Genomic DNA, 17,967 nt, shown 5'->3' on the forward strand with positions numbered 1-17,967 from the left:
GGGCCAACGAATCATGCGGATTCACTAAGAAACCAAGTGCCCATGATCTTTTCCTGATCTCTGGTCAATTTAATACATTTGTAGATGTTTTAATGAGATGTATAATTAAAAGTAATAATAGTTCATAGTCTCTTAAAACAAGTCCTGAAAATTTATAAAAGAACACATACTAAACACATATTATACAGACACTTGATATTTAATCTTATTAGATTATTAGTTAATTGCATTTGATACATGTTAATTTAAATAAAGCATTTGCAATGGGTTTATAAAAGCTGTTTTTATGCATGTTTGGCCTGAGTTTTTGTTGCAGTTACACTGTTTTGACCAGCAAGGGGTCACCAGCATGTGGCGTTTCGAACGCTTGAAACAGTGAATCATTTTGCAAAGCAATTGGTTCAATTGATTTGAAGCTTGGAAAAGCTTAGTTTCTCCCATCACTACCTACAATGTGCTGGTTCCTTCACTAGAATCCAAAAGTAAGTCACTCCTGCTAAACATTTACTCTTTGAATTCTTGCTCCTGGGAACAATACAAGTCGACTCCGTTATGAGTAAAAGTTTGCTAAGAAGTATTTCCTACTAAAGCAAGGCAGTATATTCTGGTAAGCGTATCTATAGCAGACTGGTGGGAGTGGCCTTGGACAGCAACATGTCCAGTGCATTATGGGTGTTGAAGTTTTCCCACCTATTTGGCAAAAGGGAAGACAACAGACATTTTTTCTGCTTTCTATAGTGAGGTAGCACCGATGTAAAAAAACAAAAACTTTTTTTTTTTTTTTTTTTTTACGCCTTTCTACTGTATAGTCAGCCGAGTTTTATTTGAAAACGTATTTTTCCAGCGGTCGAAGTATCCCTTTAATTCGGAATGAAGCACAACAACTCTGAAGTCTACAATACAGTCAGCACTACAGCTCTGAAAACACACTCCTTATATAAATTAAAACTTCAACAGGGCATATCAAATATAAATGCATTTGTGAAACCAGGTTCTGTCTCGTTAGGTTCTCTTTAGGTAATTCATCTGTTGGGTTCAGGTGGTTTGCTGTGTGATCTGTGGAGAGCAGAGGTGTTTAATTAACAATCTCACAGTGTTACCCTTGAGTGATAACCTCAAACGCACTCAGTAAGGTTTGTAGAATGAGAAGAAAGAAGAGCGATTGCACCCACTTAAAGTCAGCACAGGACATTCCAAGACCTTCCCATTCTTCATTTTGAAAACCTGATATGAAATGACCTTGAGACAGAATGATGGGTAATACAGTCATCCTGATGTTTAGCCATAGAAACATCCCTTCTTGATTAAAAAGCCAGCCAGGCCTCCATCTGTCCATGATGGCACATGTGACCTTCCTGTTGTAAAGTGTAATGTGTTCATAAAGTGTAATGGTCTTGCTGATCGACATTGTCAAGTTGATTTCCCATAAATCGCAAAGCTGAGTCATAGGCCAGCATAAATGCAAATCAAAGTGAATTGTTGAAAGGGTCTTGGTCAGAAAGTATTTTAGTAGAAAATATTTCTGATTGTTATCAATGTTGAAAACAATAGACAAAAACAATAAAGTTGAAAACACACAAAGCTGCTTCATATTTTTGTGGAAATCGTGACTCAAATAATTTTTGATAAATAAAGATGATGAAATAAAGTTCAAAAGAACAGCATTTATTTGAAATAGAAATATTTTGTAAAATTATAAATGCCTTTACTGTCACTTTTGATCAAGTTAATGCATCCTTGCTGCACAAATCTGTTAATTTCTTTTACCCCAAACATTTGTACTGCAGTGTATAGTGTATCACGATACTGATACTGATTCTGTGTTCTGTTTGCTAGATTTAATTTAAAATAATAAAGCTGCAAAGTGTTAAAGTGCTAAATTAATAAAGTTAGACGTCTCGATTTAAAGGAACACTCCACCGTTTTTTGAAATAGGGCTTATTCACCTTCTTTCCTACATTTAGATAGGTGGGCAAATGCATTTTTGTCTCCGTGCATGCATTGTTTTAGTTTGACAGGGTCGGCGCTAGCTTAGCTTAGCATAATGAATGGAATCCTTTGTTGCCAGCTAGCATGTCCTGAGTAAAAGTGATATAAAAAATAAATAAAAAACACCTAATTACTTCTTGTGGCCTGCGTATTCACAACGAGTACAAATAGCGATGCAGATTAACACTAGGCGACTTCCTAGGCAGATTTTGACTTATATATTAAGGACTATATTAGGGGGAAGCACAGGTGAAGCACTGCTACTTGGGCGTGATATCTCTGCGCCCAAGTAGCAGTGCTTCGCCTATGCTTCCCCCTAATATAGTCCCAAGTCAATATCTGCCTAGGAAATCGCCTAGTGTTAATCTGCATCACTATTTGTACTTGTTGTGAATACGCAGGCCACAAGAAGTAATTAGGTGGGGTTTTTTTTTTTTATATCACTTTTACTCAGGACATGCTAGCTGGCAACAAAGGATTCCATTCATTATGCTAAGCTAAGCTAGCGCCAACCCTGTCAAACTAAAACAATGCATGCACTGAGACAAAAATGCATTTGCCCACCTATCTAAATGTAGGAAAGAAGGTGAATAAGCCCTATTTCAAAAAACGGTGGCGTGTTCCTTTAACGTGCTGAGAGAAGTTATTTCTCATGAAAAGTACCATGACTCTTTTTGCACATCCAGACCAGCCTGACACAACAATATTGACTTTACCAATAGCATGAGTTTGAGGTGGAACTATCTGTTTGTCCAATGAGGGGCGTCTTAAAAAACATTTGGTGATGTTCAAGGCGCAGAAATAACACACTTCCGCTTTTAACGATGTCACCTTTAAACTATGTGTCTGTTTTGTCCTTGATCAATTTAACTGGGTGACTTCTGGGAAAGATCTAATATACTAGTCTCTGTCTTTTTTATTAGTTTGTTCTGGGTACTTAATTTCATGTTTCTTAATGGCTGCTGCCCGGTCGTACTTTATTAGGAAGAAAACGTCTGAAAGCTTGATGTATATTTAGTGTGTATGCGTATGTGTGGGTCAAGTCATACACCCCACTGTGTTCAGTCTGCTGTCTGCTGTGCTCTATTTGCATGTCTCCATCTGTCACTCTCTTCCTCTCTCTATCTGTGCGTGTCACCTTGTTTTGTAGCACAATAAAGTTTGACATTATTCGGCTAGATGGAGCCGCAGACAGTAAATCTGCCCCGCAGATCAGTGTTAGGAGGTGACCTCTACCTCTCCTTGGCTCCCCCTCTCATCGCAGGGTTCCACCACAGTCTTCCGTCCTCTCTGTACACCTCGTCTGGGCTGGCGGGTCACAGACTGGCTGCGTCCGGAGCGCTGTCCTCGGAGTTCCTGAACCAGGCCGATGGGATGGTGAAGATCTTGCTGTTGGTGTGTAATGCAGCCGGAGCAGGACAGCAGGCAGTGAGGTAACCCACAAAATACCAACTTTTTTTAAGGTTGCAGATCTGGACTTGTAAACAATCGGTTGTAGGTTTGAACCACATATAAAAGTCTTTACAGTTATAACGTTCAATATTCATCAGTTCGGCCCACCCTGTGTGAAGCTTACACATTTTTTTAGACATATTTTTTGTCTTTTGAAGAAAAAAATCCTTTAAATATAGTGAATATTTCAACATGACATATTCATTCATTTTTGTCAATTTTCTCTGACTAAAATGCCATCTAATTATAGTCAATGGAAATAACATTTTAAGTTGCACGGTTGCAGCATTGTTAACTATGACCAGATTATTTAAAACTGTCACATGATTTCTATAATTTTCTTCCTTAGAAACATGGGTTACTGACAGTTCTGTATCTTGTGGTGTAATTCATTTTTTTCTTGTCATATTTTCGTCAACAGTATGTTTTATATTCTTAACAAGCTATACCGTTCAAAAGTTTTAAATGTTTTTGAAAGAAGTCTCTTATGCTCACTCTTATAAAATAGTATTACAATTTAAAATATCTGTTTTTTTATTTTAATATATTTTCAAATGTATTTATTCCTGGGGGGGTTTTTTCAGCATCATTACTCCAGTGTCACATGATCCTTCAGAAATCATTCTGATATGCTAATTTGCTGCTCAAAAAAATGTTGAAAACAGTTCATTAAAACTGAAAACTGCTAAATATTTTTGTGTAAACGTTGATGTTTTTTCAATATTCTCTCATGAATAGGCTATTACAAATAACAGGATTTATTCAAATAGAAATCTTTTGTAACAATGTAAAATCCTTTAATGCCACTTTTGATCAGTTTAATGCGTCCTCGCTGAATACTGAATAAGTTTTCATTTCAACCCCCCCCCCCAAAAAAAACTTACTGACCTCAAACTTTTGAATAGTAGTGTATATTAAGTTATATTAAAATAGTTTACAACTATAATAAACAAATTATTTTTCATGATGCACATTTGATAAAAATTCATTAACAAACATTTTCTCCAGTAATTTTGTTGACTATATTAACACTATGCTGGTATATAGAGGTTAGCCAATCATATCAAAGGTTGTTTACAAAAATGAATTTTAAAGATATGTTTAATTCAAAGGGTCACACAGGGTGGAAAAAGTCTGAACTAGCACATTAAATGAAATTCAGAGGACGAAAACATGCTACAAGTGTAAAATAGGGCCACTTTATGCCACATAAAGCTGGCTTGGATAAATATCAATTGTGACAACTTTTACCTCACCCTTTCTCTTTTGCTCTAAAAGCTTCTCAAAGATTTTTTGACATGTGTCACATCAGAGAGACCCTTCAGACACACTTTTGACAGAGACAGTCGCTCAGAGATCAGTACTCTCTTAGGTGTGAATGCCTCCAGAAATCAAATTTTGTTCCATGGCCTTTTGTGATGTGAGTTTCTCCCACACTTTAATGGAAGTGATAGAGAGATAGCTTAGAACAGATAGTTGTCTCTTACTGATGAGTAGATGTCCAGCAGTGATATTTTGATTGATTTTTTTCCCCCTCCAGATTCTGATACAAGTGATAATTCCTACCGTTGTAAAGTTAGAGTCTAGAAAGGGCTATATTTCACCTACAAATGTTGTCATGGCTTCATTAACTGGGAATGTTTAATTGCAGAAATGTCCACAACAGGCAGATATCATATCATATCATACCATAAGGGGCATCTGCTGAGGTTTCCCAAATAACCCATTATTTCACTTTGTGAACAGTGCTTTTGTTGTTAACCATAACTAAAACTACTGTATTATCCATTGTTTTCATTAATAGTGTAAGCCCGTGCTCAATCGGCCCAATGTAGGCATCCGACCAGCGGGGAAGGTCTATGCGTGTTACTGTCTTTCCGCGTGGCAAAGTATTTTTGATTAAATGAAATACATTTTATCATATGTATTTTCTCGTTATTTCATCTGACTCCATAAATGAAAAGGTTTTAATGATATCTGTGTATCATTAAATGTGAGCAAATGTTTGACTATTCCTTTCATCTCTTTACTGCAAATAATGAGTCTGTTAGAATAAAATCAAATGTTTACAATTTATTATGTCAGGTAAATGTATCATGCCAATTATATGATTCAGAAATAATCAATACAAAACATCAAATGCTCTGGAATAAAGAGGAGAGATGCGAACCCGACATTAGGAAATACATGATGCTGAGAGTCCCGGATGCTCTCAGCATTCATGGGCTGATCTGAGGTACAGAATCGCGCTGATCCTCTAGTTGCATTTCATTAAATAGACAGTAACTTCTTTCACATGGAAACATCTGCTAACAATGGGAATTTACATTCAGAGTTGACACCTTTTGGGAGTAGGAGACTATTTGCCTAGAGACCACCTTCTTTTGTGTGCCAGTTATCTCTAAACTCTTAAAAACCTTATTACCTTTTGTTTTACTTATTTGGGAATGAGACATTTGTACCAGTTGCACTGAGACATTTCAAACGATACCAAACATGTGTAATACTGTATGATAATTGAGACTTTGAGACTTTGAGTCTCAAATGGTGATGCTGACTTCACAAGAGTGAGTTCAAATGTTAATTTCCTCTGTTCTCTCATAGGGGTGGTCGTTCCTCAACCAGTTCTTCCAGTTTCTCCAGCTTACAATAGCAATAAAGCTGAAATAATATGAAATATAAATATTAGATGGAAAAACCTAAAAAACCTAGAGAACCTAAAAAAAATAGTTGGCAATTAACTGGAGAAAAAAAAAAAGTTTATTACTAAAATAAATTTAAATAATACTAAAAAAACAATGTGAAGCATTAAGATTATTAAGATAAACTATTTCTAATTAATGGCATTGACATTTGGGCACTTGCAAAGACAGAAGGCACTGTAGAGTTTGCATTAAAAACATATGGATTATAGAAAGAATAGTAGGTTCCCTATTGAGTTTTCGGTTTCACTTTATTTTGATGGTCCCTTTAACACATTCTGTTGACTATAAGTAACGTTGCAGCTACATGTCTACTAACTCTCATTAGCCGCTTTCCGACCGGAGGAACCTTTTCACAGTTCCTAGAACTATTGGCTAAAGTACCCGGATGTCGGCGTGTTCGCACCGCAGGAACTAGGAACGATTTTAGTTCTAGGAACTCCATTTGTAGGAACTAATTTGGGTCCTACTTCAGAGTAGGGTCTAAACCAGCACTATAGGAACTACCCATGACGTTAGTGTTCGCTGATTGACCAAACGCACGCGGAACACCAGCACCCGCCATTTTTAAAACAGCTAGAATGTAAACACACAGATTATAGCCTATATATTTACTCCATAAACTAACTATACAAACATGGAAAACAGTGATAGATGGGTCTCTAAACCTTTATGCTGAAGAGAAAATCCAACGCAACTTTGAGGGGACCATGAAGCCAAACATGATTGTGTATCTGTCCAGCTAGCAACACTGGACATCAACCACACGGCATAGGCTAATAACCTTTTTTCATATACTGTCTACTTTCTATAACAGTTCTAGCTAATAAGATATTAAACAGTACTGTTAGACAGATTGCTAACTAATAAACACAGAGAATGCGAGCATTGTTTGCTCTGGCGTTCTCAGCGCCGCCAAAATAAAGGTCCGTCGCGCCGTCAAAATAAAAGTCACCGTGCTTGCGTCACTCCCTTACCCCTCCTACCAGTTCCTATGGCCACTTGGCCAGTGCGAACGCAAACAGCAAAACCGAGTTTGGGGGAGAGTAGTTCTTAGAACTGTTTAGAAGTGGACAGTTCCTAGAACTAAGTTCCTGTAACTACTTGGTCGGAAAGCGGCTATTAGAGTGTAAGTAGAGTATTAATAGACTGGTAGGGTTAGGGTTAGAATAAGTTGACATGTAGTTGCAAAGTTACTTATAGTCAGTAGAGTGTCTGTTGGAGGACCATCACAATAAAGAGTTATCAGATATTAAGCATACAGTCTACTAATACTTTAATAAGAGTTAGCTGAAATGTAGTTGCAAAGTTACTTATAGTCAACAGAATGTTCAAAAGGGACCATCAAAATAAAGTGTTACCGAGTTTTCTACTCAAAAGGACTTTGCTGTTCATCACAGAAGCAGGAATATTGCAGGAGAACGTTCTTTTGATGTTCAGAGTGTGCAACATCAAACATAGTGGAAAAGTTCAAAAAGTCAGCAACGAGTTCCTCATTTGTGTCCACACTGATTTAGTGTGTGGCTAGTTGCAGGTTGTAGGCTTATAGTAGTGATTTCAGCAAGTTTTTGCTTTGAAGTCAAAGTGAAATTAAAAATGTACCCTGTTAAATTGACCCAAATACATTTCCATATTGTGCATGATTATTTCTTTGTTATCTTTGTTTAATATGTAATAACTTTCTCCCCTCTTTCCGTTCCAGCTGACTTCACATAGGCCAAATAAATAATGTTCAACAAGAGCAAAATAGCAAATGAGTCATTGGTTTAGGCTATTAAAATCTTGCCAATAGGTAATGCAGTAATTTAATAATGGATACCATTAATGCGATAATAGCAAATAGATTTAAAAAGACCATTGCGATATGTCAAGATGCTCTCAAGGGTGAATTTGACCTCCCCAAAATTGTCATCACCACATTATTGAGGCAAATGGCTGTTTTATGATATTTATTTAGTGTCTGCAGCATCAAGCAATGGATGGATATAGTTTGCTTGACGGACAGACAGACCCTTTATTGCTTTGTAATTTGGTGAAAATCTCGTTTTCAAATGTTGTTGCCCGGGGCGAACTGTGACGTTACGAGCATCAAAGCATGTTTGTTCAGATCTCAGTTCTCTCTCTCTCTCTGCATCCTGTCAGGGAAAACTCCGCAGTTGTTTTTGGCTGAGGCGAAACCCAACACAATTACGTGTTTATCACATTCTGAAAACTCGCTTTCCCTCAGCTCACTTGTGTTTGTTTTGTCTCCTTGGGTCCTGTGGCAGAAATCTGGCTGGAAATTTAATCACTAGCCTCCTGCTGCAAAAAAACTAAACTAAAAAGGGGTGGGGTGGATTTCAAGGACACTGGAACATAGTGTCCAAAATTAAACTGTAATTTATCTGACAAACATGCTCCTGAAAATGTGACAATGTTTACATAGTCACTACCTGAAATCAATTGAGATTTATAAGACATCTGCAGTAGTAGGCTACTATTTTAAATATGGACCCCTTGGTGGATAGAGAGATTGTACAAGACCCATGTTACATTGTTCTATATAATTAATTGGTACAGTTTAGGCCTTGCCTATAACAACACGAGTTCAATAACATGTATCTGGGTACTTCATGATGCTAACGTTGCATTATTTAACGTAATTTAAACATTTTAATGTGGGATGTCAATGAAACATTTAGCTGAACTTTAGCTTGTTAATATTAGCTTTGGATGAAGTTATCTCATTACAGGATTATTTTACTAAAACCATAAATTAATTTTCATTTTAAGTCACCGTGATCAGTGAACTGTATATATTTTTCGTAGGCAGTAATGGAAATGTTCAATAGCTTTTTGTTGCAAAAAATTTTAAGATATACTGTATGTGTATAGAAATTGACTGTCAAAAATAAACCTATGCGAAACCTAAAGATTCACTGAAGTAAAAAAGTGTGACAACTAGCCCCGTTCTCCCTGCACCATACGCAGGTATTTTACCAGTGTATCTTAAATAGGGTTGCCAACTTCAGAAAAGAAAAATGCGGGACAATCGTGGTTCTTTACAGGAAAATAAGGGACACTCAAAATATTTGTATTTTGTATTTCAGGTTCGTATGTGTTTAAAATTTTCTCAGATATAAACTTATTTGTTTTGCTTAACCTATTTATGTACAATTTAATTCTAAACGAATTTTAAGGTCACACAAAAAAAGTCACATTACACACAAACTATAGTTAAAAAAAATAGCATTTATCTGAAATAGAAAGCTTTTGTAACATAGCCTACACTACATTTTAAAGAAATTAAAGAAAGTAATAGCATACTTTTCCCTCAGAAATATTTCATGTTTTCTTGCGTGGCCGGACTCATGAACAATAATCACGTTGTTTGAATTCACCAAAACTGATTTGCCGAAATCAAAACCCGGCCGGATAGTGGAAGGGATTTGCCATTACCGGAATCTCCGGATCGGACCGGGAGCGAGCAGACAGCAGAGGATTATGTTCGTAAATCAAACAATAATATGTCCCAAAATAATAATTAATTCTCAATTTAGAGTCTGTTATTCGTATGGTCTGATGCGCGCGAGTATGGACTGTGATTGGATGATGCGGTCTCGTGATCACTAAAGTGTCGTGTTGCTGTTGTATCATTCAGTGGTTAGATCAGCGTAGCAGTCTATTTAATCGGGACAAGGGAGGTCCCGTACGGGACAAATAAATTAGACCCAAAATACGGGACGTCCCGGCTAATTCGGGACAGTTGGCAACCCTAATCTTAAACAAGCAACAATGAAATGAGCGTATTAGCTAAAACAGAAACATTCATACTTTTTAGAGTTGATGAATGTGTTACTAAGCTAACTTTTACAAAGTAATTGCATCTATTTGAGTTTAAACTCACTAACAGTATAAACACATTAATCTCATGTCTGTTTATCTGCAGATTTGGCCCTCCATTTCTGATGAGAGAGGACAGATCAGTGTCGTGGGACCAGCTACAGCAGAGCATCCTCAGTAAACTCTACTATCTAATGATCAACGGATCACAGGCACATGTGAGAAGAACTTTATGACTACCATACTTCATGGAGGTTATCATTCAGTATACTAATGGAGTATAAGAGTTTAACTCTAGAAAAATTATGGATGCAAAAAAATACAAAATATGTGCAAACTGTAAACAGCCAGTCCCAAAAAAGACCATCACAATTCAAGATCTTTAGGTTTCAGATAATCAGTAGTTTGTTGGAGGCTGATGACGGAGTAAAGTCTCTCACAAGATTCCATCACTTCCTCTAAAACATCTTCCTGTCACTTTCTTGTGATCATCCCTATTGCTCTTCAGCATTTGTTTGCTGCCCCCTGCTGGGTGCTTTCAGACACCCCAGCCAGAATAAAACATTGTCAGTCCACATCCAGGGCCTTTTAATGGGTGTCTACGGACCCCTGGGGGTCAGTGAAGGTACTACAGGGGATCTGCGAACAGATTTATAAACACACTGCTGTGCAGATGTTTGGGGTTAGTAAGATTTTTTTTATTTCTTTTTGGGAAAGAAATTTATATTTTATTTATAAAGGATGACAATAGCTGACCTGAAATGCTGTTCTTCTGGACTTTCTATTCTATTTTAAATAGAAAAGAATGTATCATGGTTTTCACAAAAATATTAAAAGGTTAGTTGAAAGCTGTGTACTCTGTCCGCCTCTGCTAAGACGTCATGGTTTGAAATCATGCATGGCACGGAAGGTTCCCCTGCTTAAACCAGCACATGTCAAGGCCCGTCTTAAGTTTGCCAATGACCATTTGGATGATCCAGAGGAGTCATGGGAGAAAGTCATGTGGTCAGATGAGACCAAAATAGAACTTTTTGGTCATAATTCCACTAAACGTGTTTGGAGGAAGAAGAATGATGAGTACCATCCCAAGAACACCATCCCTACTGTGAAGCATGGGGGTGGTAGCATCATGCTTTGGGGGTGTTTTTCTGCACATGGGACAGGGCGACTGCACTGTATTAAGGAGAGGATGACCGGGGCCATGCATTGCGAGATTTTGGGGAACAACCTCCTTCCCTCAGTTAGAGCATTGAAGATGGGTCGAGGCTGGGTCTTCCAACATGACAATGACCCGAAGCACACAGCCAGGATAACCAAGGAGTGGCTCTGTAAGAAGCATCTCAAGGTTCTGGCGTGGCCTAGCCAGTCTCCAGACCTAAACCCAATAGAGAATCTTTGGAGGGAGCTCAAACTCCGTGTTTCTCAGCGACAGCCCAGAAACCTGACTGATCTAGAGAAGATCTGTGTGGAGGAGTGGGCCAAAATCCCTCCTGCAGTGTGTGCAAACCTGGTGAAAAACTACAGGAAACGTTTGATCTCTGTAATTGCAAATAAAGGCTACTGTACCAAATATTAACATTGACATTTTGTCTCTAGTGTCTTTGGACAGCTCTTTGGTCTTGGCCATGTTAGTAGTTGGATTCTTACTGATTGTATGGGGTGGACAGGTGTCTTTATGCAGCTAACGACCTCAAACAGGTGCATCTAATTTAGGATAATAAATGGAGTGGAGGTGGACATTTTAAAGGCAGACTAACAGGTCTTTGAGGGTCAGAATTCTAGCTGATAGACAGGTGTTCAAATACTTATTTGCAGCTGTATCATACAAATAAATAGTTAAAAAATCATATATTGTGATTTCTGGATATTTTTTTTTAGATTATGTCTCTCACAGTGGACATGCACCTACGATGACAATTTCAGACCCCTCCATGATTTCCAAGTGGGAGAACTTGCAAAATAGCAGGGTGTTCAAATACTTATTTTCCTCACTGTATATATATATATATATATATATATATATATATATATATATATATATATATATATATATATATATATAGCCATCTGCGGTCACTTCTCTGGCTTGATGTTTATAACTGCATATTTTACAATATCACAATGCCCATATTGAAGTATTAGTGTAGTTGCACCTTCATAACAATGTCAGAAATCGATATTGTCTCCAAATCTTTTTCATTAGAATTTCAGGGTGCTGTTCAAGATTCGTGTTGTTGGAGGATCTGCATCTTATAGCTACTTAAATCCTCAAGACGGACGACCGCTTTATCACCCTGCAGTGGACAGGTAATATTGCGTGTGTGTGTGTCTGCTCACATACATGGATCAGAACAGAATGTAAGCGAATTAAATCTTTCTCAGAGTTGCCAATAACAGCAATTCAGTTCAGAGGACGTTTTGAAGCAGTTTTCCAGGTTCTGACATAAGCATTTAATTTTTTATCACGCTTAATTTATCAAATTAAACAAACATTCAGTTCAGCTTTATTTATTATTCATTGTTAGCACCATTTCATAATGCAATAGTACTGTACAGTATTTACAGATATAGTCATATTGAGTTTATAAAAAAATATATATATATATCTTAAACATCAAAGAAAACCTCTGAGCTGCTGCTAATATTTTTTCACACTCATAACATGTATATACAGACCTTAAGGATTTTGTTGAATGTTAAATTATGACATCAGCCCTCGAAACCATAAAATACTGTCAGCTATGTTTTTAAAGATGACACTAAACTCATAATCATCTTAACATCGTCTTACACATATTCCTGCTGAAATTCTCTTGATGATCAGTAACGGTTCCTGACCGCAAATTTAGGTAGGGCAGTTTCTGGGTCTTGGCTCTTGTTTATGATACCCATTTTGTAAGATTTATATTCTAAATGATAAACACATGCATACACACTTTTTGCAGAGGTTGCGTTATTCAACCAGAGGGTGGCGCTCTAATATTGATGGTCAGACTTTAGTACACGTGACAAATATATAACGCTATCTTAGAATTGCCTTAATGTAGTACTTATTGCCTCCGTTTTTTTTTTTTTATATTACAAGATTATGGAGGAATTCCAGGGAGGAAAATAATGTCATGACTATTCTCAGAACAAACATAAAACAAACGTAACAGAACGATATAAAGACTATTCACTTGAGCATTTATACTTTTATTCATTTGATGCGATGCTCCACATAGGAAGAACAGACATGCCAACTAGTTACTGACCTGATATACATGATATATATTGCTGAAGCGGATTCATATCGTTTTGGTCTGGATCAAGGTTTCCGTAACGTAAGCATGAAAAAAAGCGGGTTAGTCTGAAATCTGCCCCAATGGCTCTCAATTAGAGCACACTGCACTTCCATAGATTTACCTTTGAAAAATTGTGGGACGCTGTAGACACACTTACAGCTTATTATTGACTCAGTTTATATAGAGGTCTATGTTTTGGACCTATGTTAATATTTTAATAGGGCTCTGGCCCACCTGCCCTTACAGAGTGATACGTTTATTTTGTTTAGCGCCTTTCTACAAACTCAAGGTCGCTTTACAACAGAAGTCCAATAAACATGACAGCAGGCATAAAGACAAGCATGAATGTACACTGAATGTATAGAAATATAACTGAGAAACATAACATACATAACACATGGTTATGTTATGAGAAACATAACATACATAACATGAACCAGATCATTAGACTAGGGATCAGAGAAACATAAGGTCAAATGATATGTTTTAAGGTGGGCTTTGAACTCTTATAATGATGTGAGGTTGCGAATATGTTGGGGAATAGAATTGCAGAGTATGGGGGCAGCGATGCAGATACCCCTGCCCCAAACGATGCTAGTTTGTGGTGCGGGACCAGCAATAGGCCAGATTCAGAGGACCTAAGACTGCGGGCAGGTCCCAGTTTAAAGGGATGGTTCGGAGTAATTTCAACCTAGGGTCCTATGCACCATGACCTCGAACCAAACACCCCCCCCAGAAGCCTTTTTTCCCTTGGTCGAACATTATTAAAGTTAGAGCTTATTTAGAGATATCAGCCGAATGGCTTAGTGCAGGCGCTAATGGATCCAAGGTTGTATCTCGTAAATGACCCCACTAATAATGCCTGGAATGGTACCAAACTTCTACAGTACTACAAATAGGTTCTGTACTCATAAAATGAGGCATTGGAAAGTTTGTAAGTACGTCAGGAGTTTATTTAAATAACACTTGCCTGATGGCTTATGCTACCGCTAACCCGGATGTCGAGGTCAATTCCGTGATTTGGGAAAAGCCTGTAAAAGTTCTGTCAGAAAGCGATGCATTTTTTATTATTTTTTCCGAAGTGTTGATAACTTAGTGTTAACTATTAATTGTTGCAAACTGGTACTACCAACAAAATATTAGTGCATTCCTGGAACTGGGCGTCATTACACTACATCCCTATGCATTGCTTTCATAGCAAAGATGATATTTATTACTGGGCAGCAAATATTAGCAAAATTCACAGCTGGTATAATTCTCCCCATGTAGGTTAGAAGCACTGTCCTGCTCTTCGTCTTTGTTTCCTGCCTTAGTGTGATATTGTCACGAGCCGCACAAGGATGAAAGCAGACAGGATCCAAAATGCAGCAAGATGAGTTTTAATTGGGTAATCCAAAAACGAAGTCAAGACAGGCAGGGTTCAATATCCAGGAAATCAATACAAAACAATAAACAGGCAAGGCAGGAAAACACGAGAACAGAAGCGGCGTGACATACAACATTGATCCACAAAGAACACAAGACAAACAGGGCATTAAATACATGCATGACGAGGGGAAAACGAGAGACAGCTGGTGATTACAATTACTAACACCTGAGTGTAATACACAGACAGGAATTGTGGGAATTGAAGTTCATGTGCATGACACCGTGGGGAAAAGGAGTACATCTAGTGGATACACGGGGAAACACAACCAGACACTGTGACATTACCCCCCTTCAACGGAGTGGCTCCCAGACACTACAAGACAGGACAAGGAACAAAACAAAAGCTCAGGAGGGAGTTGGCCCGGTGGAGGGCCAGGGGGAGGGATGGGGGGCCAGGTCCGTGCGGGGAAACAGAAACAGGAGGTAACAGACTCAAAGGGGGCCAGGGTGACACAGACAGTACATCGGGCGGCCGGGGCGAAGCGAACAGTCCATCCAGCGACCAGGGGGAAGCACCCAGTCCATCCGGCGGCCGGAGCGAAGCCAACAGACCATCGGGCGGCCGGGGCGAAGCCAACAATCCATACGGCGGCCGGGGCGGAGACCCTCCCTCGGGCGGCCAGGGCGGAGACCTTCCCTCGGGCGGCCAGAGCGGAGACCTTGCCTCGGGCGGCCACGACGGTGAAGACCCCTCGGGCGGCCGCGGCGGTGAAGACCCCTCGGGCGGCCGCGGCGGTGAAGACCCCTCGGGCGGCCGCGGCGGTGAAGACCCCTCGGGCGGCCGCGGCGGTGAAGACCCCTCGGGCGGCCGCGGCGGTGAAGACCCCTCGGGCGGCCGCGGCGGTGAAGACCCCTCGGGCGGCCGCGGCGGTGAAGACCCCTCGGGCGGCCGCGGCGGTGAAGACCCCTCGGGCGGCCGCGGCGGTGAAGACCCCTCGGGCGGCCGCGGCGGTGAAGACCCCTCGGGCGGCCGCGGCGGTGAAGACCCCTCGGGCGGCCGCGGCGGTGAAGACCCCTCGGGCGGCCGCGGCGGTGAAGACCCCTCGGGCGGCCGCGGCGGTGAAGACCCCTCGGGCGGCCGCGGCGGTGAAGACCCCTCGGGCGGCCGCGGCGGTGAAGACCCCTCGGGCGGCCACGGCGCAGGAACTGGAACAGGCACCACCGGCTCAGGCACTGGAACTGGCACCACCGGCTCAGGCACTGGAACTGGCACCACCGGCTCAGGCACTGGAACTGGCACCACCGGCTCAGGCACTGGAACTGGCACCACCGGCTCAGGCACTGGAACTGGCACCACCGGCTCAGGCACTGGAACTGGCACCACCGGCTCAGGCACTGGAACTGGCACCACCGGCTCAGGCACTGGAACTGGCACCACCGGCTCAGGCACTGGAACTGGCACCACCGGCTCAGGCACTGGAACTGGCACCACCGGCTCAGGCACTGGAACTGGCACCACCGGCTCAGGCACTGGAACTGGCACCACCGGCTCAGGCACTGGAACTGGCACCACCGGCTCAGGAGCAGACACCACCGGCTCAGGAATAGATACCACCGGCTCAGGAACAGATACCACCGGCTCAGACACCACCGGTTCAGGAACAGATACCACCGGCTGAGGCACTGGAACTGGCACCACCGGCTCAGGCACTGGAACTGGCACCACCGGCTCAGGAAGAGACACCACCGGCTCAGACACCACTGGTTCAGGAACAGATATCAGCGGACCAGGAACAGACACCACCAGCCCAAGTGTGTGCGTAGCCCACACACACCACATGGCTGTGGCCATAATGGCCAGTGTCGCGGTCATTGAGGGCTCAGGAACAGACACCACCGGCTCAGGCTCAGGAACAGACACAGGCTCGACGGCGGCCATCTTGTCAGGGGACACAGGCTCGGCAGGCGTGACGTGAACAGGCTCGGCGGCGGCCATCTTGTCCGAAGACACAGGCTCGGCAGGCGTGACGTGAACAGGCTCGGCGGCGGCCATCTTGTCCGAAGACACAGGCTCGGCAGGCGTGGGCGGAGCCGGCAGGGCTAGCAGCGTGGGCGGGGCCGGCAGGACGAGCAGCTCGGGGACGGCCTCTGGGACGACGGCGGGCTGCTCGGGGACGGCCTCCGGGTCATTGGGGAGGCCGGAGGTCTTCCTCCTCCTCCGCCGTCTTCGATGGTGAAGTGCAGGTTCAGGTCTGGACGGAATTAATGGCGGATGGAGCTCTGGGCTGGGCAGCGGCGATGCATTCTCTGGGCTGGGCAGCGGCGATGCATTCTCTGGGCTGGGCAGCGGCGATGCATTCTCTGGGCTGGGCAGCGGCGATGCATTCTCTGGGCTGGGCAGCGGCGATGCATTCTCTGGGCTGGGCAGCGGCGATGCATTCTCTGGGCTGGGCAGCGGCGATGCATTCTCTGGGCTGGGCAGCGGCGATGCATTCTCTGGGCTGGGCAGCGGCGATGCATCCTCTGGGCTGGGCATGACAGCCAGCTGCACGTGCACGGGCTTCGGATCCTTGGCTGGTTGCACGGACTTTGGGATGACGGACACTGTCTCGGGATCGAGGTCAGGACCGGGAAACTTCCTCCTCCTCTGCCGTCTCTGATGGCGAGTGGACGACTCTTGACTGGGTGGAGCCCGTGGCGGAGGAATTTCGGCATCGAAAGGTGGCCAGACCGAGTGATGGGACTGGACCTCCTCCCGACCCTCCCCGCCCCCTCTACGACCTCCCCGAGTTCCACGGAACTTGGCCAAGCGGGTCCCCTTGAAGGACTCTTCATGGCGGGGGGCGTGGTCCGACACAAAACTCTCTGTGGGCTGAGACTCAGGGGGTTTGACGATGAACCTTTCGTCTGTTTTCCGAGCCCACAGAGCAAAACACTCAAAAATGTTCATCCTGGGTTGGGACTCACTGAAAGACAGTTCTGGTGGTGGTTGTCTCCGCTCACCTCTTGCAGTGGGGAAATGGCGACGGGAACTCATACTGCTTGGATCTTCCTTTAGGTGGATCAATCTGTCACGAGCCGCACAAGGATGAAAGCAGACAGGATCCAAAATGCAGCAAGATGAGTTTTAATTGGGTAATCCAAAAACGAAGTCAAGACAGGCAGGGTTCAATATCCAGGAAATCAATACAAAACAATAAACAGGCAAGGCAGGAAAACACGAGAACAGAAGCGGCGTGACATACAACATTGATCCACAAAGAACACAAGACAAACAGGGCATTAAATACATGCATGACGAGGGGAAAACGAGAGACAGCTGGTGATTACAATTACTAACACCTGAGTGT

The 17,967-nt window shown here is 42.1% G+C and overlaps 1 protein-coding gene across 3 annotated transcripts in view; it reads left to right on the forward strand.

Moving 5' to 3' along the window:
• The window catches only part of usp43b (ubiquitin specific peptidase 43b), an 85,919-nt gene that overhangs the window by 42,535 nt on the left and 25,417 nt on the right, over nt 1-17,967 (forward strand). For all 3 annotated transcript variants that reach the window (XM_084125440.1, XM_084125439.1, XM_084125441.1), the window contains exons 7-9: nt 3,254-3,422; nt 10,072-10,183; nt 12,169-12,272. In XM_084125440.1, the coding sequence (XP_083981566.1) occupies nt 3,254-3,422; nt 10,072-10,183; nt 12,169-12,272 (385 nt within the window). The remainder of the gene's footprint in view (nt 1-3,253; nt 3,423-10,071; nt 10,184-12,168; nt 12,273-17,967) is intronic.

This window comes from Abramis brama (assembly GCF_963993115.1).
Source record: "Abramis brama genome assembly, chromosome: 1".
In the NCBI taxonomy this organism is placed as follows: domain Eukaryota; kingdom Metazoa; phylum Chordata; class Actinopteri; order Cypriniformes; family Leuciscidae; genus Abramis; species Abramis brama.